Consider the following 20,965-nt stretch of genomic DNA (forward strand, 5'->3'; position numbering starts at 1 on the left):
GAATAACCCTAATTTCTCTCTTATTTTTATAATCTTAATTTTTTATCATCTCCATTGAGTTAAAAGGGCTATCAAAATGTTGGGTCGCGAAATTACTCAAACTTATCACAGAAAACCTCTAGAAACTGAGAGTTTACTAATCCTTTAACCTTGTCTTATAACAGAAATTCTACCACTGCCAACACCTGGGGCCACTTCAATTCTCATTATTGATATACCTATGCAATGAGAGATGCCAAAGGCACTCCAAAAACCCACTCTTTGAATTGCTATTTCTACCACTCATGCCAGGCGCTGTCATAAATGTGTGACCAGACCATCCCATTGCTTTGACTGGCTTGGCCTGGATGTGTTGGTTATAGGTTGTGGGCATCCAATGGGCTGAGCATAGATGGATAGAATCCATTCTTTCTGTAAAAAGTAGCATCCTAAGCCTCCTCTGAGCTCCTTAAGAGTAGCCTCAGCAGGTTTTACTAAAGCCTACCTCTGAAGCTTTTACAAATGCAAATGTCATAGAGGCTTGAAAATTATAATTATTGACATTCTTCATCACTAGAAGTAATTAAACAACAAGCTCAGCAGGCCTCCCTATAAAGCTTTAATGGTTTATTACATTTTCAGGCTGCCAATCTATCCCTTCCCCTCCATACTTCAGTCACTTTTATGTTTGTAGTCCCCATATAACACTTGTTTTCTTTTTACAGTGTCTCTCCTTTAACAAGCTGGAGAGTCAGCAGGAACAAGCTGTAAATGAGACACGACATCACAGTGTGGCCATCCTAGGAGCATATATTCAATAAATATGCAAATCAATTCGTGTACATCTCTCCTCAGGTGGGAAAAGGTATTGGAATATGGTCAAGATTCACTTTAAATTATCCTCTCTGCTGAAAACAATAACATTCTAAGGAGCCAAAGAAAAGGGGAAGAAAATAACTAAAATTAAGGGGCTTTTTCTTAAAAAGGAGAATTTCTTATGCACAAGAACCTCACCTTCAAAATTCAACTGATGGGCTGATTCAGTGTGAATTACATACATGAGGAGCATATCTCACATCTCCCTGTTAGAAAACTCCTTGTAAAGCCAGAGCAGCCACAATGACCTCAGCACTGCTCAGTGGGGCTGAAATGAGTCCCTCACCCAGTGGAACTGCAGGGGAGCAAATATAGAGAACTTCTGCTGATGTCCATTATTCCATTAATGGATCACATTTTGGTATCTTCTTGTTGGTTACAGCTATAAATGAAAGGCAGATTTGTGCCCCAAAATTTAATGGATGCCTCAGATGAACTCAGTAGAACACAAGTGATATTTGGAAGCAGAATACTCACTAATGCTGCTACAGAGTCATGGGGCCAATCCTGCTTTCAGCTACACCACCGTAAATCCAGAGAAAGCTCCACTAGGATAAATGAATTAGCTCACATTTTATTAGGATAAATGAGACAATTTCTGACAAATCCTTCACCAAGCTGCCACTCAGATGATTTATTCTCCTTGGTATTTAAATAAACACATAATAAATGTGCACCATCAGCGCACATGGGAACTGAGTACCATGTGGCAGCCTTGGTTTCCTCCTTGCCATATAGAGAGACAGGGAAGCCACTGGTGGGAACCAGGCTGCAAGGAGACATGCCAGGTCATTCTGCCTCTGCTCCTAATCTGCTGTATAATTTTAGAAGCAGTTTTTCCCTGCCCCATGCCCCCATCTCCCTTTCTATCATGCCAAGGCAGACTGACAATTATTTGGCATAATAACATTATGATCTCGGTTTTGACTCTGACCCACCAAACTTTAACTAAGAAGAACCTAAGAAATCAGGTCCCATTTTAAAAGAGAGAGTGGTTTCTTTCCCTGAAAATCTCTCAGCTGTGACACACAGTTTGGAGCACATAATTTTCAGCAATTAACACCACAGATACACCAAGTCTCCGAGCCAGCATAAACCAGCACTGCTGCTGAAGGAAATGGCCCTTCCTTCCCACACCCGCAGCCCACATTCCTCCTCACTTCCTCTGCTGCTCCCTACCTTGTGCCAGCACAAGTGTTCTTGTGGCCCAGCAATGAACCACATCAGGGAACTCATCCAGGTCAAAACTAACCTGGGGAAGAGAAAATTGTTTAATTTTTAGCTGGCAGAGTTCCCTAGCCTGGTTCACTTCACAATCATGTGTGTGATGGTGCCAGCATGGGGAAAGGAGCAGTGCTGGGCCAGGAAGGAGAAGGCAGAGGAATGGGAATAGTGGACTGCTCTCTGAAAGGAGTTGCTGCAGAGCTGGCTTATGCCAGCTTAAAGTGTTTGTAGAAACACAGCACATATTCAAAATCTCTCTCTTCACGGAATATTTGTCTTCAGAGGATTAATGCTTCCCAGGATATTCTAGCCTTGGACATCTGTGGAGCATTGCTTCTCCCTCTCTCCCCCCAGACCAATATACTGGCATGGAATTAAAGCCTTGAGAAACTTGAAAGCGACAGGCCTGGGGATTTTGTGACAAATGCAAAAATGCTCATATTTGTCAAGCCATTAGCAAAGGGGCACAGCTGTTGTAAGAGCCTTGCCCCCGTGCCAAGTACTCTGGAGCCTGCTGAAGGCTGAGAGCCTGAATCCAACTCACTCTGGCAACTCCCACCAAGATCCCTTCTGTGGATCTGTGGCAGGTGCCCAGACAAGCACAGTGCACTCCAGGATGTCCAGAGGAAGGTTACAGCACATTACCTGAGCCATAGGCATTCCCTAAAATGCAGCTCTTGGCTACAGCACCTCCAAGGACAGTCAGGCTCCAGTGCTGCAGCTGCTTTTGCCCACCACAGAGCCAAAGTCCTGCCAGGCATGAGCCAGCTCCTGCAGGTCGGAGCAGGGGCTCTGTGCTGTGTGAGAGAGCCCATGGTGCTGGAAAGCCTAACACAGGAACAGTGGAGCAGCTCTGAAGAGCAATAGCCCAAACCATGCCCAGCCTCAGTGGTGGCCCTGGAACTGGAGGCAGGAGCTGCAATTTCAAATCTGGAAGAAGACAAAATGAAGCCCCAGCCGCAGGGCTGGGAATGAGGGAAGAAGGGAGGAAGGAGCAATGTTGAAGGTGTGGAGTAAGAAAAGAGGAGGCAGGAGTTGGTAAATCCTAGGGTGAAGAGCAGATGGCAGCAGGTATTTCTGTAGCAGCACTGTTTCAGGGTACCATTTAGATTGGTAAACTAACCCCATTGACCCTAAAAATGGGTAAAGCACAAAATAAACATCTCAGTCCCAGGTCTGATGGTCTAGGTTGAGTCTGCTACAGACAAGGGCATTAGTCAGACTTCCTGGGATTTCATGGAGATGATTGGTGCTCCACTCACAGCACAGAGCTCCAGACAGACACTGTTAATAGCTAAGCCCAAAGCATTTCATTTTGACTAATCGTCCAAAGTTCAGTGCTGATCCCAAAGTCCTTGGTCAGCAAAGCTGGCTAGAAATGTCATGAGGTTTGGGCTCCACCAGATTCCCAGAAATCTTTGGGCTGGAAATGCCATGAGGATTAGGCAAAAGTGAAATCTTTCTCTTAGATTATCTAGATACTATTTGTCCCTGCTCAGCAGAGCAAATATGTTTGCTTTCCATATTTGCCCATCAGTTTAAAGCTTTTTTTGTTACTGCTGCCAATTTTGGGGTACTTTAAAGCCTGATAAATCCTTTCTCTCTTCTGTACCATGTTATATTTGTTGGGAGAACTGATTAATCCCTTTCAACCCTCATTCTTTAAAAGCAACCTTCACTGTGTGTTTAGGAGGAATGACTCCAAGGCTACAACAACCCAGATAGAGCAACAGTTCAAAATAGAGCTGCCTACTAAAAATAATTAGTTCTCATTCTGGCTGATTTCCATGTCACCCTCTGACCTTTGGTGAGACTCTGCCACTTTTCTCAAAAAATACAAATTTTTTCTATCTCTCAGATTTGTGCTTCCATTGTACTCTGTTGGGTGGAAGAAGCACTAAACATTTTGTGTGCACAGACTGAGAGACACTTCCACCAGTTCTGTTCTGTGACATAGCCAGAGGAGTGAGGAAGGTTTGTTATGACTTAAGCCAGGGAGAGATTTCCTCTTCTCTCTGTAGTTGTGTCACTGTGAGTCCAGATATGTGACAATGACCTGCCTGCCAGGCTAAATCATCTTTCCCTCTTTAAACATGCTGATAGACCAGACTCATGTGGGTGTGCTGTAGTTTGCTTCCTGCAGAATCATTTGGATTAGTCCGTCCATCCATCCGTCCATCCATCCATGCATCCATCCATGCATCCATCCATCCATCCATCCGTCCGTCCGTCCATCCATCCATCCATCCATCCATCCGTCCGTCCGTCCATCCATCCATCCATCCGTCCATCCCTCCACCCATCCGGTACTGCCTGAATTCAGGATCACCCATGGGGTATTTCACTGGCAGAAGGGCTGGGGCAGTAACCCCTGTCAAGGCAGATGATGATGATCTCCTGGGAACAGCAACATCTTCTACCAGCCCAGCAGCATTTGTTCACAGCTGTGTAAATTTTGACCAGCTAAATCCAGCTCGTCAAAAATAGACTTCCAGATGAATCCCAGGCCCCTTGAGCTTGACTTGAGTGAAGTCCCCTCTATGTTACACAGCCCTTCAGCTGCTGGGAAGAGATCCAGCAGTTAAAAACTACTGAACATCAGGCCTTGTCAAGCTTCTCGGTGCTCCCTTCTCCAAACAGAACTAAATTTTTTCTCAGATCAATCTGAGTAAAAAGCATTAAAATCATTGCAGTGCTTTAAGACAGCAAACATGATCAAGAAATCGTGAGTAAAATTGATAATTACAGAAGGCCACACAGAGATCAAAGACAAAGCAGAACTCTCAGTGCTATCAAACTCCCCCTCAACCTCTCCAGCAGTGGATTTAAGACCTGTGGTCAAGGTAAGCAAGTTTATAAAATAATTATTGTGTCAATGGAACTCCAGATTTGTCCCCAAATATAATAACAAATGTTTCAGTTGTTGGTTCAAACTGCAGAGCCAAGGAAGAGAGATGCTTCATGGACATCCTACTCTCTTCACATGCCTGCCCACATTCCCACAAAGACACAGATCCTTCCCTGGGACTGGGTCAGCAAATATGCACTTTTTCAAGGATATTTTCAAAAAAAAAAGATGAAGAAAAATTCAGAACTGAGAAAACACAGGGAAATAAAACTGTACACATAGGTTTCTCCAGCTGTTAGCTAATTTTCTCTCAACAATTAAAGGAGGAAGTAGATTTTAAAATAATAAAATAATTTAGGAAATATCCCAAGGACAGCATTTAAGAGATATATTCAGAGGGAGGTTTATAAACCTCTTGTGAGGCAGGAGAATGGATTCTCTAGCTTGCCAGTCAAGACAGGCAAAAGTCAGGTAGAGTGAAAATCATTGCTGTGATCATTATCAGGAGGGGAAGAGATGAGGTGGAACTAGAATCTCTATCTCCTCTGTGATGTGCCTACACCTCAGTCTTGATGGAGCCACAGGATGATGTCTGTTCTTGTCAAGGGATGCTGAATCAGACTAACACTGAAAACAGAACATGCAGAGACTGGAATGAACATGAACCAAGTAAAACTCATCTGGAGCACATACAGGGACAGCTGAAATTTCAGAGCCTTTTGTTGGAAAATGTCTACTGGAGGCGCAGGGGGCATTTAGTGAGAACTGGCTTTTTCATGACAATATTCACCCATTATTATGCCAAGGATGATTTCCTTTTATACAGAAAATGAAAAAGGATCTAAGAAAAATGTTAATGAAAGAAAAAACTGTAATTGAAATATTTTCCACTGGAAATAAGGAACTGAGCCATTTGCCTGCTGGCTGTCAGTGTGCTCCCTCATCCCACTGGAACCAACTCTCCACATCCCACCTGATGCCTCTTCCCTTTTGTGCAGATTGGCCTCCCAGAGCTGCAGAGCAGCTCAACCCCCTGCCTGAGATCACAGGCAGAACAACCCAGTCTTTCCAGTCTGCCCCAGCTCCCCAGGTATTTTGGCACAAGTTCACTAACAGAGGCCTTTTCACTTGCAGAGGGTGAGAACTGGAAAAACTTGAGATATTTGAGGTCAGAACCAAACATGTCAGCAAAGCTGAGCTGAAAGGAGTCTTGCACAATGTCTGTGTAGTCTGTGCCAGGAAGCAGTTAGTCCTAATGTGCCTCCAGTTCATTAGCATCAAATCGACTTACCAAAAAAAAAAAAAAAAGAAAATAGAAAAAGGAAAAAAAAATTAAGCTGACTGTCCTCATTCCTGATCAATTGGCTTCTCAACACAGAAGTCCCCTCTCCTCCCTGTAATGGTGTATCCCCCTTGCACCTCAATGCCAGTGCCTTGGGCAGAGGGTGTCTCTTTCACATGGGGATTACACTGCCTAAGTGCCCTGAGCCATGGAATCCCAGTGTTCTGCTGGGCTGCACAGCTCCTTGAACATTCATCCCAGCGCTCTCTCAAGTGCAGCTGGTGTGTTTCTCAAGAGCCAGTCTGGGCTGATCCCATTCTCTGGAAAAGGACACACATTGTTGCTCAGCAATGGGTGTGCTGGGAAGGAATTCTAGCTGTGGCAAGATTTCAGCAGGCTGTTGCTGTCTGCAGTAAAACTGAATTCAGCCAGCTACAGCCAAGGCTTGTGCAGGTTCCTGGTGCCAGTTCACTCCCAGATCCCAGTGCTGACTGTACCTGAGCACTGACCCATTTTCACAAGACATTCTTCCCTCGTCCTAAGCTCTGTCAGTGGGCATTACAGACACATTCATTGTGTGACCCTTTCTGTCTGATTCAAAAAACCAAAGTGAACCTCAAGTGAGACCATCCTGAGCAAATTGACTGCTCAGCTGTGTGCATGTGCAGATGTTCCAGAACAGTAAGAACTCTTGCTAGGAGAAAATCAAGAAATCAAGAATCAAGACATTCTGCTAAGAATCACAGAATCCTTAAGATTGGAAAAGACCTCCAAGATCATTGAGTCCAACCAGTGACCAATCCCCATCTTGTCAACCAGACCAGGGCCCCAAATCCAGGCATTCCTTCAACACTTCAAGGGATGGTGGCTCCACTACTTTTCTGGACAGTCTGTTTCAATGCTTGACAACCTCCCCATGAAGAAATTCTGAACCTCCCTTGGCACAGCTTGATTTCCCCTTTTCCTGTCACTAGATTTCTAGAAGAAGAGGCCAACCCCTACCCAGGTACACCCTTGACCCATCAATGCAGCCTGTGGAGATCTCTCTGCAGAGCCTTCCTGCCCTCCAGCACATCAACACTCCTCCCCAGTTTGGTGTCATCTGACTTCCAGCAAGGTCTCAACCAGCAATACATGTAATATTTTTAAAAGAGTTTTGATTGTTAAAGTTTGCGGTATCAAATTATTCTTATTGAACACAAACATTATTTCCAAATTCACCAAGCTCAAAGGGCTTGTATCACCTCTTTGGTCACTGTATCACCTCGTTTTGTTCATACACATTTATTGAAGCCCTGTAAATAATTAGTAACTTTTTTCAGCTTCAGACAGTGTAGAAATCCCAACATTTTCCTATCCCAAGAGTCATTCTGACTCTTTTGTATGCTGGCTGATTTGCACAACACAACTCTAAGCATGTGAAGTTAAGTGGATAAACAATTACAAGACGTTCAAGTTGGGTTCAGTGAAAAGTACACCATGTAGAAATCCAGGGAAATCAAGTTTTTCACAGATTTTGTAAAGCTGTATGGATAGGGGAGTTCTGGTTATTGTTTGAGTTCAAGTCTGACAAGAAAAGGGGAAAGGAATAGAGTGTTGTTTGGTTAAACTCTGCACTGCAGCCTGTGTCTGGGTTGTCTGAGCAAAAGAGAGTAACCAAAGAGTCCTTGTACTGCCCAAAGCTGTAAATTCTCTCCAGCACCAGATGGGACCACATGGAGTGGTAAGAAGATTCCAATGCCATTCCTTGCAGGAAAAATGAAACCCTTTCAACTGGCTAGTCACAGCCTCTGGGCACTTCTGATTTTATTTTCTTTATTACTTTGCTGTGAGTGAGCAGAATTTTCCTTCACCAGTCACTTGCATTTTTTACATGACACACATTAAAGCCAAGCTGACCAATACATGACCCCTTGGGAGCTCTCTAGGCTTGTTGCAGATGCAGTGGTGATATGAAGATGGTTTCACCAGCTCAGTTATTCCTTCCTGACATTTCATATCCACAGCACACATCTACACTTGGATTCAAGCAGTTTTTCACTGAACCTTTATACCAAGATCATAGTTTAAGGAAATGAAACCAAGTATAATAATAATTCTATTCATTAGGGCTAAGGCTTGTAATGGTACTTAGCCATGAAAAGATGCAGCCAGTGGGATTTTCAAATTGCCTAAGTAGATTACACATCTAATTCCCATTGACAGCCAATGGGAATTAGGTCCCAAACTCCCTTAGGCACTTTTATAAATCCTATTAGGTGTCTGTCTGCATCTCTGTATGTTTAAATACCTTTGTAAACCTGAGCAAGGTTGTGTTCCCATGCTCCTCATGTTGTTTTCCAGGGTTTTGGAATAGAACAAAGTCAGATCTCCTAACTTATTTTGTAGAAGTCAAGATTTGGAGTATGAACTGCAAATCAGGTGATTTTTTGCTACCTTTGGAACCTGTGACGTTAGAGGACTCCTGCTGAGATGTGTTCAGAGGTTGCTCACTAGTGTTGAGTCATTGCTGCTAGAGCAACCCTTTTATCATCAGCTCCCAATCCCTTCAGCACTGCCAGAACAGGTCAGGGAGCCCAGAGCAGAGCCAGAAAGCTCAAGCCCTGTAGAGCTGAACCTAAACAACCAAAAATGCTTCCTCTCTTTATTTTATGGTGTCATAAACACAGATGCAGATTACAATGACTTGAATGCACATTCACTTGAATTTTGCTGTGCCACAGCAGGGTTGTGTGCTCCTGGCTGAGGGGCACGTGGAATATGTGCAGAGGGCTAAAGCAGACTAAGCTGATTCCCTGGAGACACAATGGTGCAATTTTTAAAAGACCACAGCCATGGTTTTCCTAAGTTTTTGTGAATGCATCCTTTAGTGAAATGGCTCTGTCACAATGTGGAACCAGGCAGACCAAAATGAAAGCAAGCATTCCCCCCCTCTGAACGGCTCCAGTGTGATCACAACAATACCAGTTGAACTCTACTCTAAGCTAGAGCAGTGCTGGTGACTATTTAGAAAATAATTAACTGAACTTTACATGACATTCAGATGTTTCTTGGCTCAAATACCAGTCTATTCCTCTGCTGAATTCTAGGGATTCTGCAAACAATGACAAATATTTGCCTAATGGTAGAGTTGCATACCATGCTCATGTTGTGCTGAGTCACTGTATCAGCGAAGACAAATGCTGAAGAGAATGTTAGATAGAGAAAACACTGCTGGATAGACTTTGAGTGTGATGAAAATTTGTCATAAGTATGAAGCAAACATGGGGTGTTTTTATGAAAATGTGTTACTGGGCTGGAGGCAGTTTTTTTTCAGTTCCCCAAGGAGATTCTTCGACAAATGTGGATTTTTTGCTTGTTGAGATAAAACTGCTAATGTCATTGCTAGAAAAGTTAAACAGTCTTTGGCTGAAACAAGAGTTAAATCCAGTACCATGTTCATATCCACTCACAGTATATGAATAAAATTGTGCTAAACAGTTTTCTCTGAGGCTGGGATGATGCAAGACTTGATGGCTGATGCTCCTTCAACATTGGTGCTTGACATAATAATGCCTGATAACTCTGGCAAGTGGGCTCAAACTTATGTCAGGGTGACAGTGTAAACAGATGTGCTACATTTTTCCCTGAAAATCTGAATAAGGAGAAGCTTGTTGCTTGGCAGCCCAGAGAATGTTCCAAGACCAAACTGCCAGCTTGTAAAGAGAAAGACAGACAGATAATGAAACGGTTGAAACAATGGGAGTAAAAAATAAATGAAGACAAAAAATTGTGTAGCTTTGTCACCGGGACATTTTTCCTCTTATTGATGGGTGGAAGGGCAGATGTCTGTGTTCATGTCACATATATGTGGGCACACAGTGTTGGTACTGGAATTTCACATATCTGAGGGAAACTGCATTCTGAATTGTCATGAAAAACTGGATATTCAATTTATTCTAGAGAACAATATCTAAAAATCAGCATGACAGATCTATGAGAACAGACAGACACAGCAGTAAACTAGATGGCTGGTAAAAGAGGCAAAGGTTTCAAATCTGGCCATGGCAACTAAGTAAACTTATGAAACACTTGCACATAATATACATGTTCTTAAAAGCGGCTGTTGTCAGCCACTGTTGCCTGTTTTCCCAAACAACAGATGCAGTGTTTCAGTTTCACAAAGATGTTTTTGTTATGAAACAATTTGTGTGCAGGTGCATCCTAAAACAAATGGCTTCGAGGCCAGTAGTGGGGCTGGCTTTCATTTGTGAATCAGAAAATAAAAATTACCCAAAATAGACTTCTTGCTAAGAGGGATTTACTCATGATAATAACTGTGGACTGCTGAAATCAAGAAGATGGCAGATAAAAAGTACACAGATAGTGCAAAGTATAATGTAATCTCAAAAGAAGAGAGATGGTACCTGTTAAATATTGGTATGGAAAGATGAACTCTGAGCAGCAGATGCACACAAGACACTTCCTCACTCAAAATGGAAGACTGTCTTAATGACTGCAGCTTGCAAGCTCCTTACTTAATGGAGCCTTGACTGGGTTAAACCATTTAACACAATCCTTCAGGCAATAAATAGCTTTTACTCACAGGATTGTAAAAATATCTCCAAACCAAAAGCATCCTTCATGAGCACTAAATACAAGCTGCAATTTAAAAAGCTTTGATGTCAAACAGCTCAGAGGGGTTAGAGGAATGATTTTGAGCGGCTCGTGCAGGATGTGTTAGTGCTGCAGAAGAGCTCCCAGTGGCTCAGCACTCCTCACCAGCCAGTGGAGGAGCCAAGCAGGTTTGCAGGGAAGCACACGTCACTTAGAGCAGGGACTCAGTGGCAAAGAGCTAAATAGTTTTTGAAAGATCTGATTACTGAACGGTTCCCTTTTATTGGCCATGTGCTTTCTCCATGGATGGATTCATTGGATGTGCAACAATAATTGAGTTTCATCCCAGGGGTGAAGTCCATTTGGCGACTTAAGTGCAGTCACTTGTCAGGATGGATTTTTCCACAAATGTACATTTTTCAAGTTTGCATGTCTTTTGTCAATACCTCGGCTCTCCAAGGGACAGCATGTCAACTTCCTACACTCTTACATTTGACTGCTACTGAAAATCCGTCTGCTGTGGTTCTCTGAAGTCTGTTTGATGGGGAAGGCTTTTTGACAACTCCTGCCTCTCTAGAGCTCTTACCTCTTTGTTTCTGTGGTAGGTTGGTTGGGGTTTTTTTTCCTTTTCCCAATAACAGAACCTTTTATTCAGTTCAGCAGCATTTATGGTCTCTTTTTTCCTGTTCCTCTCTTCCAAAACAGCAAGGAGTCACCAAGCTAATGAACTCTAATGAACAAGCACCTCAAAGCCTAAGGGCTGCCAACATCTCCTCTCTCAACTCAGCCCTCAGCCTCCATCCAAAGGTAAACATTTAGTTCATGACACAGTGGGAGACAGTTCCACACCAATGGGAACCAGAAGAATTGAAAATATTGGAAATCAAGAAAGAAGCACAAAATTAACCCAGCCACTGCATTCTGGTCTTGTGCAACATGTTTGTTTAACTGGCTGGTACTGCATGCAAGGCACAATTTTAGATCTGTCTAGCAATTATTCCAGGAGGAGGACACAGGCAGCTGGAAATGAGCATCACTTTGTTCCCAAAGTGATCCTCAACATCAGAGAAAGAATAGATGGTGGCTCTCTCTTGCTTTGATGGGATCCAAGAATTGAAGGTCCAGACACAGTAAATTCAATGCTGAATGAAGCTGAATGAATTGCCAAGAACCTCACAGAAGAGCTTTGGAACTGGAGGTGATTCATACGTTCAATTCACTGTCTTTCACCTGATGGTGGCCAAATAATCCTAAGAAAGAAGCTGTAGTAAATAATTATGGGTAAGGTTACTCAGTGCTGCAAAAAATGTCCACTTGAATGCCAGTGGAACAGATCTGGTTCTTTAAGACAAGAACTACATGCTATTTATTTATGACATTCTTCCATCTGACATTCCTCCCAACTTAACAATAAACCCTATCAATTTCACCTTTGAAACTGAGTTTGCTCTTTCAACTTTCCTTTTATTTCATTAAAACCTCAGTAGCTTTGATGCTGGTGATGGTATTTGCACTTTGCTTTTGTAAAATACTAATAGCCAACAACAGCTTTTAAAGACTTATTTTTGTAAAAAAATCTGAACCAAAACAACCACATTCCATGCAAGCAATGGAAATAGGGAAGAAGGAATGAGGGAAACATGGAAGTCAAAATTGCTAAAACACCATTTCTTCCCCCTAACAGAAGTTACTCAGGTGGGAACTCTTCATGACAGGACTTGCATTTGCACTGTTTTCCTGTTGATGCATATAAATTATTGTGTGAACTAATACAGAGAAAAGAAACTCATTAAACAGCACTTTCTTGATTATTATTTGAAGGTAGAAAAATCAGCAGCACTTTTTTCCATTCTTTTCTTTGAAACATGACCTAATGAAAAACTGTGGTGGGTGGAAAAAAAAACAAAAAAAGCAGCACTTTAAGGCATTGTCTCCCACTTTGAGATAGAAAGCCAGTTCCTCTGACTAAAACTGGCTGGATAATTCCAGCCTGGAGAGTCCCAGTCTGCCAGTCTGTGAAAATGTCTCCATCTACTGTGTTTTAATCCAAGTCCAGCTAAATATTCTGAAAAGAGGATTTTGAAGACCATCCTGTGTAGTGTTACCGTGCCAGTTTTAATTTCCAGCCAAAATGAAAATGAGACTAATTTTTGTCTGCTCAAGCACTGCTTTCAGTTCTCCCTGGGTTTTTTGTTAGCTTGCATCCATGAAAATATGCACCATGACCTTTAAGAGAAAAAGCTGCAGTGATTTCTTGGACCATGTTTCTCTGCCTCACCAAAGAGCAGCTGCCCTTGACCACAGCTGGAAGATGACTTTGAATTGCCATTTCTTTTGGCTGTTTTGAGGTTATTGGATGCACCAAGAAGGAAGACTACAACTCTGTTCTCTCCTGTTCACAGCTGACAGGAAGCCATAGTAGGGCTTTATCTGCTGGGTTATGTAAGACATTTATGGCACCAGTTAATCAGTTTGGCAAAGTGAAATGAGGTCTTCAGAGAGCAGTAAAGGAGACCTGTCTTCCTTTTTGTGTCTTGTGGTTGGATTCTCCTGTGTGTAAGACAACTCCCTGAGGAACATGGGTAAGAATGCTCTCCAAGGGGATCCTCAGTATCCAACTGAACTCCTACTACAGCCTTTCCACTCCTACTACATCCTCACAGAGCTTTACTGAGGTATCTCTCTCCACACAGCTGTGCATTTTCACAAAACACAACTTCAAATCCTTTAGCCAGCCACCCCTGTATCTCATCTGATTGAAATTGGCCCAACAGTAATTGCAAGGGGACTGAAAGACACAAATACAGAGACAGGGAGATCTCATAAGATTTGTATTCTTAGGAAATCAGGCAAACAAGACCTTTCTGGCTCGGGGATCTGGCACAAAGCTGAGTGACTTGGACCACAATCAAACTGACAATGTAATAAATGGGAACACTTACAGGCTGCAACCATCCCCAAGAATTCTGACCTCACTAGTCTGGCATGTGCTTCTGGTTCAGCCCTGTTCTGCTACCAGTTTTCTAACTCTGGCCACTGTCACAGGCATTTTGGAACTTGAAACCCAGCCTGCTAACCAAGAGAAATCTGTCAGCAGCTGACTGTTACAAAAAGCAGACAGTGACCTGTCCTTTTCTCCTCCTCCTGTACAGTTTCAGTGCCAGAGAGGTGAATTGTTGTCAGTAGAGAAAAGAACTTACTGGAACAGCTGCACAACAGCAATCGGTAACAATCCAGGCTCTAGAGTCTTAGAATGTACCAAAGCTGGAACAAAAGACTGAGGAACCTGGACATGAATTTCTGGAAGAATAAAGATCATGTGTGGCTCATATGAGAGAATTCTACTGAGGATCAGTTCTCAAATACAAGCTCCTAAACTTTCCATGGAAAGTACCATATCCACTTAAAGGAGGTGTCTAAGGGTGTGACAGAGACAGCTGTGGTGACATCAGGACATAATTCACACGGGGTTTCCCTGTATTTTAAACTTCTAACAGTGGTAACATTTTAAAGCCTGTATCTCCAAAGCCTCCCCAAGAACAATGTCAGATCAGATCACATCATCAGCCTGAAGGAAAGCTCAGAACATCGAATATTATCCATTAACTGGCAATCCCCAAACTCCACATTTCCATCCTAATTTGGAGACATGCATACACAGCCAGTTACTAATGTGGGAGAAAATGAGAAACCAAAAAAACCCCAAGTAGCTCTGTAAAAATTGGAACTAATGAAGATTGCTTCCCTGGGGACATTTGTCTCACAGTTGATTGGTTTGATAATTAAATGGTAATATTTTGGCAGTGGGAATTCACCCCTTTCCAGACATCAGGGAATCCACAACAAAAAAGCAATGTTGTGAATGCCCCAGGCACAGGAAAAGCCAGAATTTACTGCTTACTGGACAATGGAGAACCCTGAGAACTCTGACCTTAAATGCTTTTCATTATTGGCTGAGCACATCTTTTCAGGAGCAGTAGCAATCAAGTCTCTCCTGTTCAGTCATTTATTTTGAGACAACTTGTAAGAACTCTGCATAAATTTGTAACTCTCAGAGCAAACCACCTCTGCCTCATCTCAGTGAACTGGTTCAAGCATTTCAAAAGACTGAGGAGAGAGTGAAAACCCACACTATAGAATCAACCTTCATTTCTTCAGGCTAGAAAAAAAAGCAGCTCTGGGTAGGATGCAGCCTGATGTTAACATTCAGCACAGCCTCCCTGCAGGGACTTCTGCCCATGCTCTGCTGGCAGAAGAAGCTGTCTGAAGGGCAGGGTTGTCCTCCCAGCTCCTGAGATAAATCATCACCTCTGCCTGGCACTCCCAGTCTTCCACAAGCACAACACAGGCAGTTGTAGTCTTGGTTCTAAAGCTTAAAATAGAATCATCTTCACTTCTTAAAAAACTTTGAAGCTTGCTACCTATATTCCTTCACAGTGAGACAGGTCCAGGCCATGCAAAGGCTGTTGGTAAATGGGTGGATCTTCTCAGCAGGGCAGTGTGAGGAGGGATAACATTGGAACATCACTCACAGTATTTTTTTTCACTCTCCCCACACTTTCCACCATTCCCTGCCAATATTCCCTGTTACTGCCTGCCCCTCAAGATTTTCTCCTGAAATGAGTGTGGTGTGGGCTCAAGTAGTGGAAGCTTCACAAGCAGTTCTGCACCCATGGAAGGGACTGGAGGATTTTACCAGAGGCAAAACCATTCTGTGGTAGAGCAGGAATGCAGGTTCTGAAACAGCCCACATAGGGACTCTCTGGTTGGAATATGATGTTTGTGTGGCTGGGATGTGTTACAGAAAGACACATTTGGACTCAGAGAAGCTGCAATTTTTCAGAAAAGCCTGGATGGTAACCAGCCTACAAACGGGAAACATTATCCCAGTGTTGCTTCTGCCCTACTGACTAATTCTTAGAACAAACAAACTTTATGGAATTCAGATTTCAGCTGTGTAAGTGGGTAAAAAGTAGAGTTTTATGAAATCATAGAAAGAAATACTGCTTTAAATGAAAAGTTTCTCAGTCTGTGCCATAGCCTCCCTAAGCTGCCACAATGTGATTTTCCTTGACATTCCTCTTTCCCCCCCTTGAATTTTAATTGTAAATTAATCACTGACTTGGATATGTCTCTACTGTGCATTAATATGGTTGATATTAACAACAATATTGCTCTCCAGGCATTTGGAATGTGCAAGACTTTTTGTGCACCAAATGGCCCATATTAACTTCTGGAATAGCCAGGTGCAAACTCTATTGCAGTGCTCAAATTAGTTCAATTTCTCTAACTGCTTCTCCTGTAATTGATGGCTCAAATTATAATAAAGTACAGTTCCTCTACATGATATATGTTACAAGTACTACCTGTTATGCTGAATATTGCATTGCTTTGAAACTGCATTACCCTCTCCCTTCACCGATCAGATCTTTTTTTTTTAAAGGAATTACTTATGAACCAGAAAGTGTCTTCACATCATTCAGAAATTATACATATGCTCATGCACTTTATCAGCAGCTGACAGAATGGGGATGGCAAAATTACTGTCACTCATGTTGCATTCAATGTCACATAAAGACCTGCTTTTTACTATACCTTAAAATTGACAATAAATGCCAGTCATCTCTCCTTGCCCCATTACTGCATCCAGACATAGCAAGCAATGCTGAGAAGAAACTCACCTTCATCTTTTAAATCCCTGCTTCAGCCTTTCTTTCTTCTGCATCTTGTTATTCTCCAATGCCTGCACCTAAAATACTCTTTACCATTCTCTTTTTTTTCTGAAGTGTGAGATTACAGTGGGCTGTAATGTTTTTTTTCACGTGGAAACAACAATTTGTATAAAACAAACAAATCAGCCAAATCCTGATGGTTTTTAACCCTGAACTGTTTCAATTCAAATGTTATCCCTGATGGGAAAACAGTGAGGAGTGGGTGCATTTGATTTTGGGGATAGGTGCACTTTGAGGTGTGGCTGAGTCTGGGCCCTGGAATCTGCCCCTGGCAGCCCCCCATGAGCTGGCAGCTCTGCCCCAGCACTCAGAACTCTGCAGCTGCTCAAGGAAACCAGCTCTAACAAGAACATCAATTTCATTGCACCACAGCAGAATCTGGGGAATTTGCAGTTCATTGGAACTGCATTTAGAAATCTGATCTTGATCCAATATGGACTGAAGCCACACTTAAAAATAACAACATTTCCAGCCAATCAGGAAAGGTGTGATTCTGCAAGCTCCAATTATTGTACTCCCTGTTATTTCTTTGTTAAACAGAGGTTATAAAGATCATCTGCTCCTGAAGACAAATGTCAGTGTACTTACAGAAAAAACCAAAAGACTGATATTAAACAGCAAGACTCCTCACCCAGCTTGCTTTGCCAGGTGTTACAGGATGAAATTTAGCAACTCCCTCCTCCCAGTGCTCAATGGCCACGTGCCTCTCATCTGTGGGGCAGCAAAAGTGGTGCTGACTTCAGTTACACACCAGCCACAGCCACCACAGGTATTGTGCTGCAGGTGAAAATATCACCTCAGGGTTCAGTAGCATTCAAAAATGAAAACACTGTTAAGAACTCTTATGAAGAGGAAAAAAAAACCAAAAAGCCATAAACTGTTATCATCTTATTGCAAAACTCCCATACATTCTCAGTGATTTCTCATGGGCATCTCCTCACAGCACTGACCCCTTCTTCTTCACAACTCAGTCAACAAAATCCAACTCTCCCCTAAGTCACCTAACCCATTCTTTTGTAGCACTCATCCTTACTGGACACAGCTGTGACCCATTAAGAGCAGGCCTGTTCCTAATTTTGGTGATTAGTACAGCTGCACCTCCTCAGGTGTGAGACTACCTTCTGCACTATCTTTAATTTCTTACATTCTATCCCCCCACAATAAAACATCTCTAGGCTGGTCATAGCCTTCTGCAGAAATTAAGTACATTGCAAGTCTTAGGCAGTAATAAACAGTGCAGTAAGAAATCAACAGATTTCTAAATTTGCAACTGACAAGGAAAAGAGTGCTAGGGAATTGTTATGCACTAATTGTCACACTACTTGAACTGGTAATGCCATGAAGCAGGCAATTTAAAACACACAAAAGGAACCTTTTTGTCATGTGACAGTTAGAACACTGAATTCATTGCCACGAGGTGTAGTGTAGGTTCATCTAAAAAGGCTCAAAAAGCAATCAGTTAAGTCCATAAAATGAAAGTCCATCTGGTGCTCCTAAAGGGAAAGTTTTAGCATGAATACTTCAGAACTGAGTTCCTAAGCTACAGGAAAATGAACATTTGAAAGATGTACCTGAGGACTGATCCATCCACATCCTTCACCTTAATGAACCTCTAATACTGCTGTTAGGAAGAGGATGCTGGATTTGATGATCTGTTCAGGAAGTTCTTATTATTCAAATAGATTTCATGGACATGTTCAGGAGATGGAAGCCATGAAAGTGTCTGTGTGAAAAGATACAGTGGGATGTCAGAAAATGGGCAAGAGTTGAGCTGTTTAGCTTTCCTTTTTAGAACCACTAACTTTTAAAAGAAGTGACTTATTAAAGCAGCAAGTGCCACTGCAACTGGTCTTTCTTGTGCCTTGTTTTGCCCGTTCTGACATAATAACTAAAATGAAAATATTTTGCATTTGTATTTTGATAAAAGTTTGCAGATGTATATTGTCTTTTGGCAAAATATATGATACAAACACACAAACAAAAAACATACATCAAGAATGAAACTGGGCCATTTAAAACCCATATTAAACACAATTTGTAAGAAAATAAATGTATGTAATGAAAATGACAATCCTGATTGCAAACTCACTTTGATGACTTCACTGTTTTCATTGTAACTGATTCCTGCTCAGTGCCTGCATGGACAATATTTGAAGATGGTCTTGCCTGTTGGCAACTGTGTTAAAATAGGCAATATTCTCCCGAGGCAGTTTTTATGTGGGTGACTGTTCCCTGGGTTTTGTCAATCAGCTTGGTCTTTCTCCAGAAGTGCAGACAAGGTTCTTGCCTGTGCAGTGCCTCGGTGGGGCAGCCCTCATGCTGCACCCTTCCCTCTGCTTTTCCAGAAGTTTCTTTCTAAACTCTGGCTCTGGGGGATCCGGAAATTCCAGCAGCAATTTGCTCCAGGCCGCACACCACGATCAGCAGACGGACAGCCATAAGGGCAGAATGCCGCTCTGAAACGAGTTCCTCGCGCTGAAAGCCGAGTATAAAACCACATTCTGGTCCAAAATAATGGGTTTTACACCAGTGTTTTGACTTTTAACCAACTATTTCACAGCCTATTTCCATCCTGTACCTCGCCGGGCTGCGGATGGGCGTGAGGGAACTTTGAGACCAGCTTTAAGCCAGGCTGTCCGTGCCCCCCAGACGGGCACAACCGCTCGGTGTCCCCGCCATGTGAGATCGGCGATTCAGCCCTCAGGACACGGCCGGTGAAGCCTCATACCAGTCCGGTCACTTTCACACTTTCATCCCCGTCAGTTTTATCCCGGTCAGTTTCATCCGGGCCCGGCCCCCCTCACGCCCCTCACGCCCGCTCCCGGCAGGCACCGCGCGGACAGCCCCGAACTACCACTCCCGGCAGCCCTCGCGGCGCCCAGCAGGCTCCGCGCCCGGCCCCTCCTTCCCCGAGACTTCAATTCCCAGCACCCCGTAGGCCTGCCCGACCCTTCATTTCCGGGAGCGGCGCCGCGTCCCCTGCTTGGCGGAGGCGGCGGCGGCCGGAGCGCGGCGAGCGGGGCCTCCTGGGGCCGGCGGCGGAGGGAGCGAGACCGGGCGGGTCTCCGGGAGGTCGGCTCCATGTTGAACATGTGGAAAGTGCGGGAGCTGGTGGACAAGGCGTGAGTACGGCGGGGCGCGCGCGGGGGGCCGGGGGCGGCTCGGCCGTGGCCCCTCAGCCGGGCCCGCGTTCCCCCCGCCCCCCCCAACATGGCCGCGGCCCCTCCCCTGCTGAGGTGGCGGCCTCACACCCCCTCTGTGCCCGGCTGACCCCGGCCCCGTTGTCTCTCCCTGCTCCCCTCCCTGTTCCCCGCTGACTGCCCGGGGTCGCCCCTGAGCGTCCTCCCGGCGTGGCCTTGTGGTCCCTCTGGGGCTGCAGGCAGCCAGGGGTTGCTGTTCAGGTAGTCTGTGGCCTTTCCATTATGGCTGGCTACTTTCCCGCCCCTTTCGGGCGCATCTGGGCCCTTCCAGCAGTTGGCGATCAGCGCTTCAGCTTCGTGTGCCCCCTCCTGTGCCAGGGTCCCCGTCTGTGTGTGCCCGGTTCGGTGTGCGAGCCCTTGGAGTCTGGCTCTGCTGGATTGGCTCCCAGCGTGGCCCTTAGGCCCCTGAGGGGGAACAGAGAAGTCTCTCAAAGCAGGAGAGGGGGAAAGAATCACCTGCAGGTTTTGAGAGAGCTTCCCAAGTCGCCACATGCTCTTTAAAGTGTTTCTCTCCTTCCTAAGGACAGATTGGCCTGCCATTGCCATTGACTCACAACCCCGGGCTGTTCAGAGTGGTATTGGGCTGAGATGCCCGTTCACACCCCTTACACATTTAAATAGTTCAGATATTTACAAGTTTGTTTCCTTGAATAGAGCCTCCTCCCGCTGAATACTTGTCTATGGACTTGCTTAGCGTGATCATTGTGTTGCAGATGGAGAGTGTGATGTTATTACTGCGTGTGTCAGCCCCTCCTTCATTTTTGGCATGAGAAAAATTTGGTATGGTGGAGAACTTAGCAAAGATTGTTTTGCCTCCTCAAACAAAACGCCCATAGGGAAAGCTTGGAGCACTTCTCCATCACTCTTTTCAGTGGTGCCAGTGATGGGACAAGGGACAGTGGGCACAAACTGAAACACAGTTCTGTGTGAATATGAGGAAAAGCTGCTTTACTTTCAGGGTGACAGAGCACTGGAACAGCCTGTCCAGAGAGGTTGTGGAGTCTCCTTCTCTGGAGCTCTTCCAAAGCTGGCTGGATGTGATCCTGTGCAATCTGCTCCAGGTGTACCTGCTTTAGCAGGGGGTGGGACTGGATGGTCTCCAGAGCTCCCTTCCAACCCCTGTAACTCTGTGGGTTGAAGATGTCCCTGCTCATGGCAGGGGGTTGTCCTAGATGCTCCCTAAAGTTACTTTCCAATCCAAACCAATCTGTGTTTTATGAACTGTGGA

The 20,965-nt window shown here is 44.0% G+C and overlaps 1 protein-coding gene across 1 annotated transcript in view; it reads left to right on the forward strand.

Moving 5' to 3' along the window:
- Positions 1-19,481: 19,481 nt before the first annotated feature.
- The window catches only part of CLINT1 (clathrin interactor 1), a 46,749-nt gene continuing 45,265 nt past the window's right edge, over positions 19,482-20,965 (forward strand). The window contains exon 1 of the mRNA XM_054642801.2: positions 19,482-19,659. Within this exon, the coding sequence (XP_054498776.2) occupies positions 19,619-19,659 (41 nt within the window). The 5' untranslated portion in view covers positions 19,482-19,618. The remainder of the gene's footprint in view (positions 19,660-20,965) is intronic.

This window comes from Agelaius phoeniceus, chromosome 15, assembly GCF_051311805.1.
Source record: "Agelaius phoeniceus isolate bAgePho1 chromosome 15, bAgePho1.hap1, whole genome shotgun sequence".
NCBI classification, from domain to species: Eukaryota; Metazoa; Chordata; class Aves; order Passeriformes; family Icteridae; genus Agelaius; species Agelaius phoeniceus.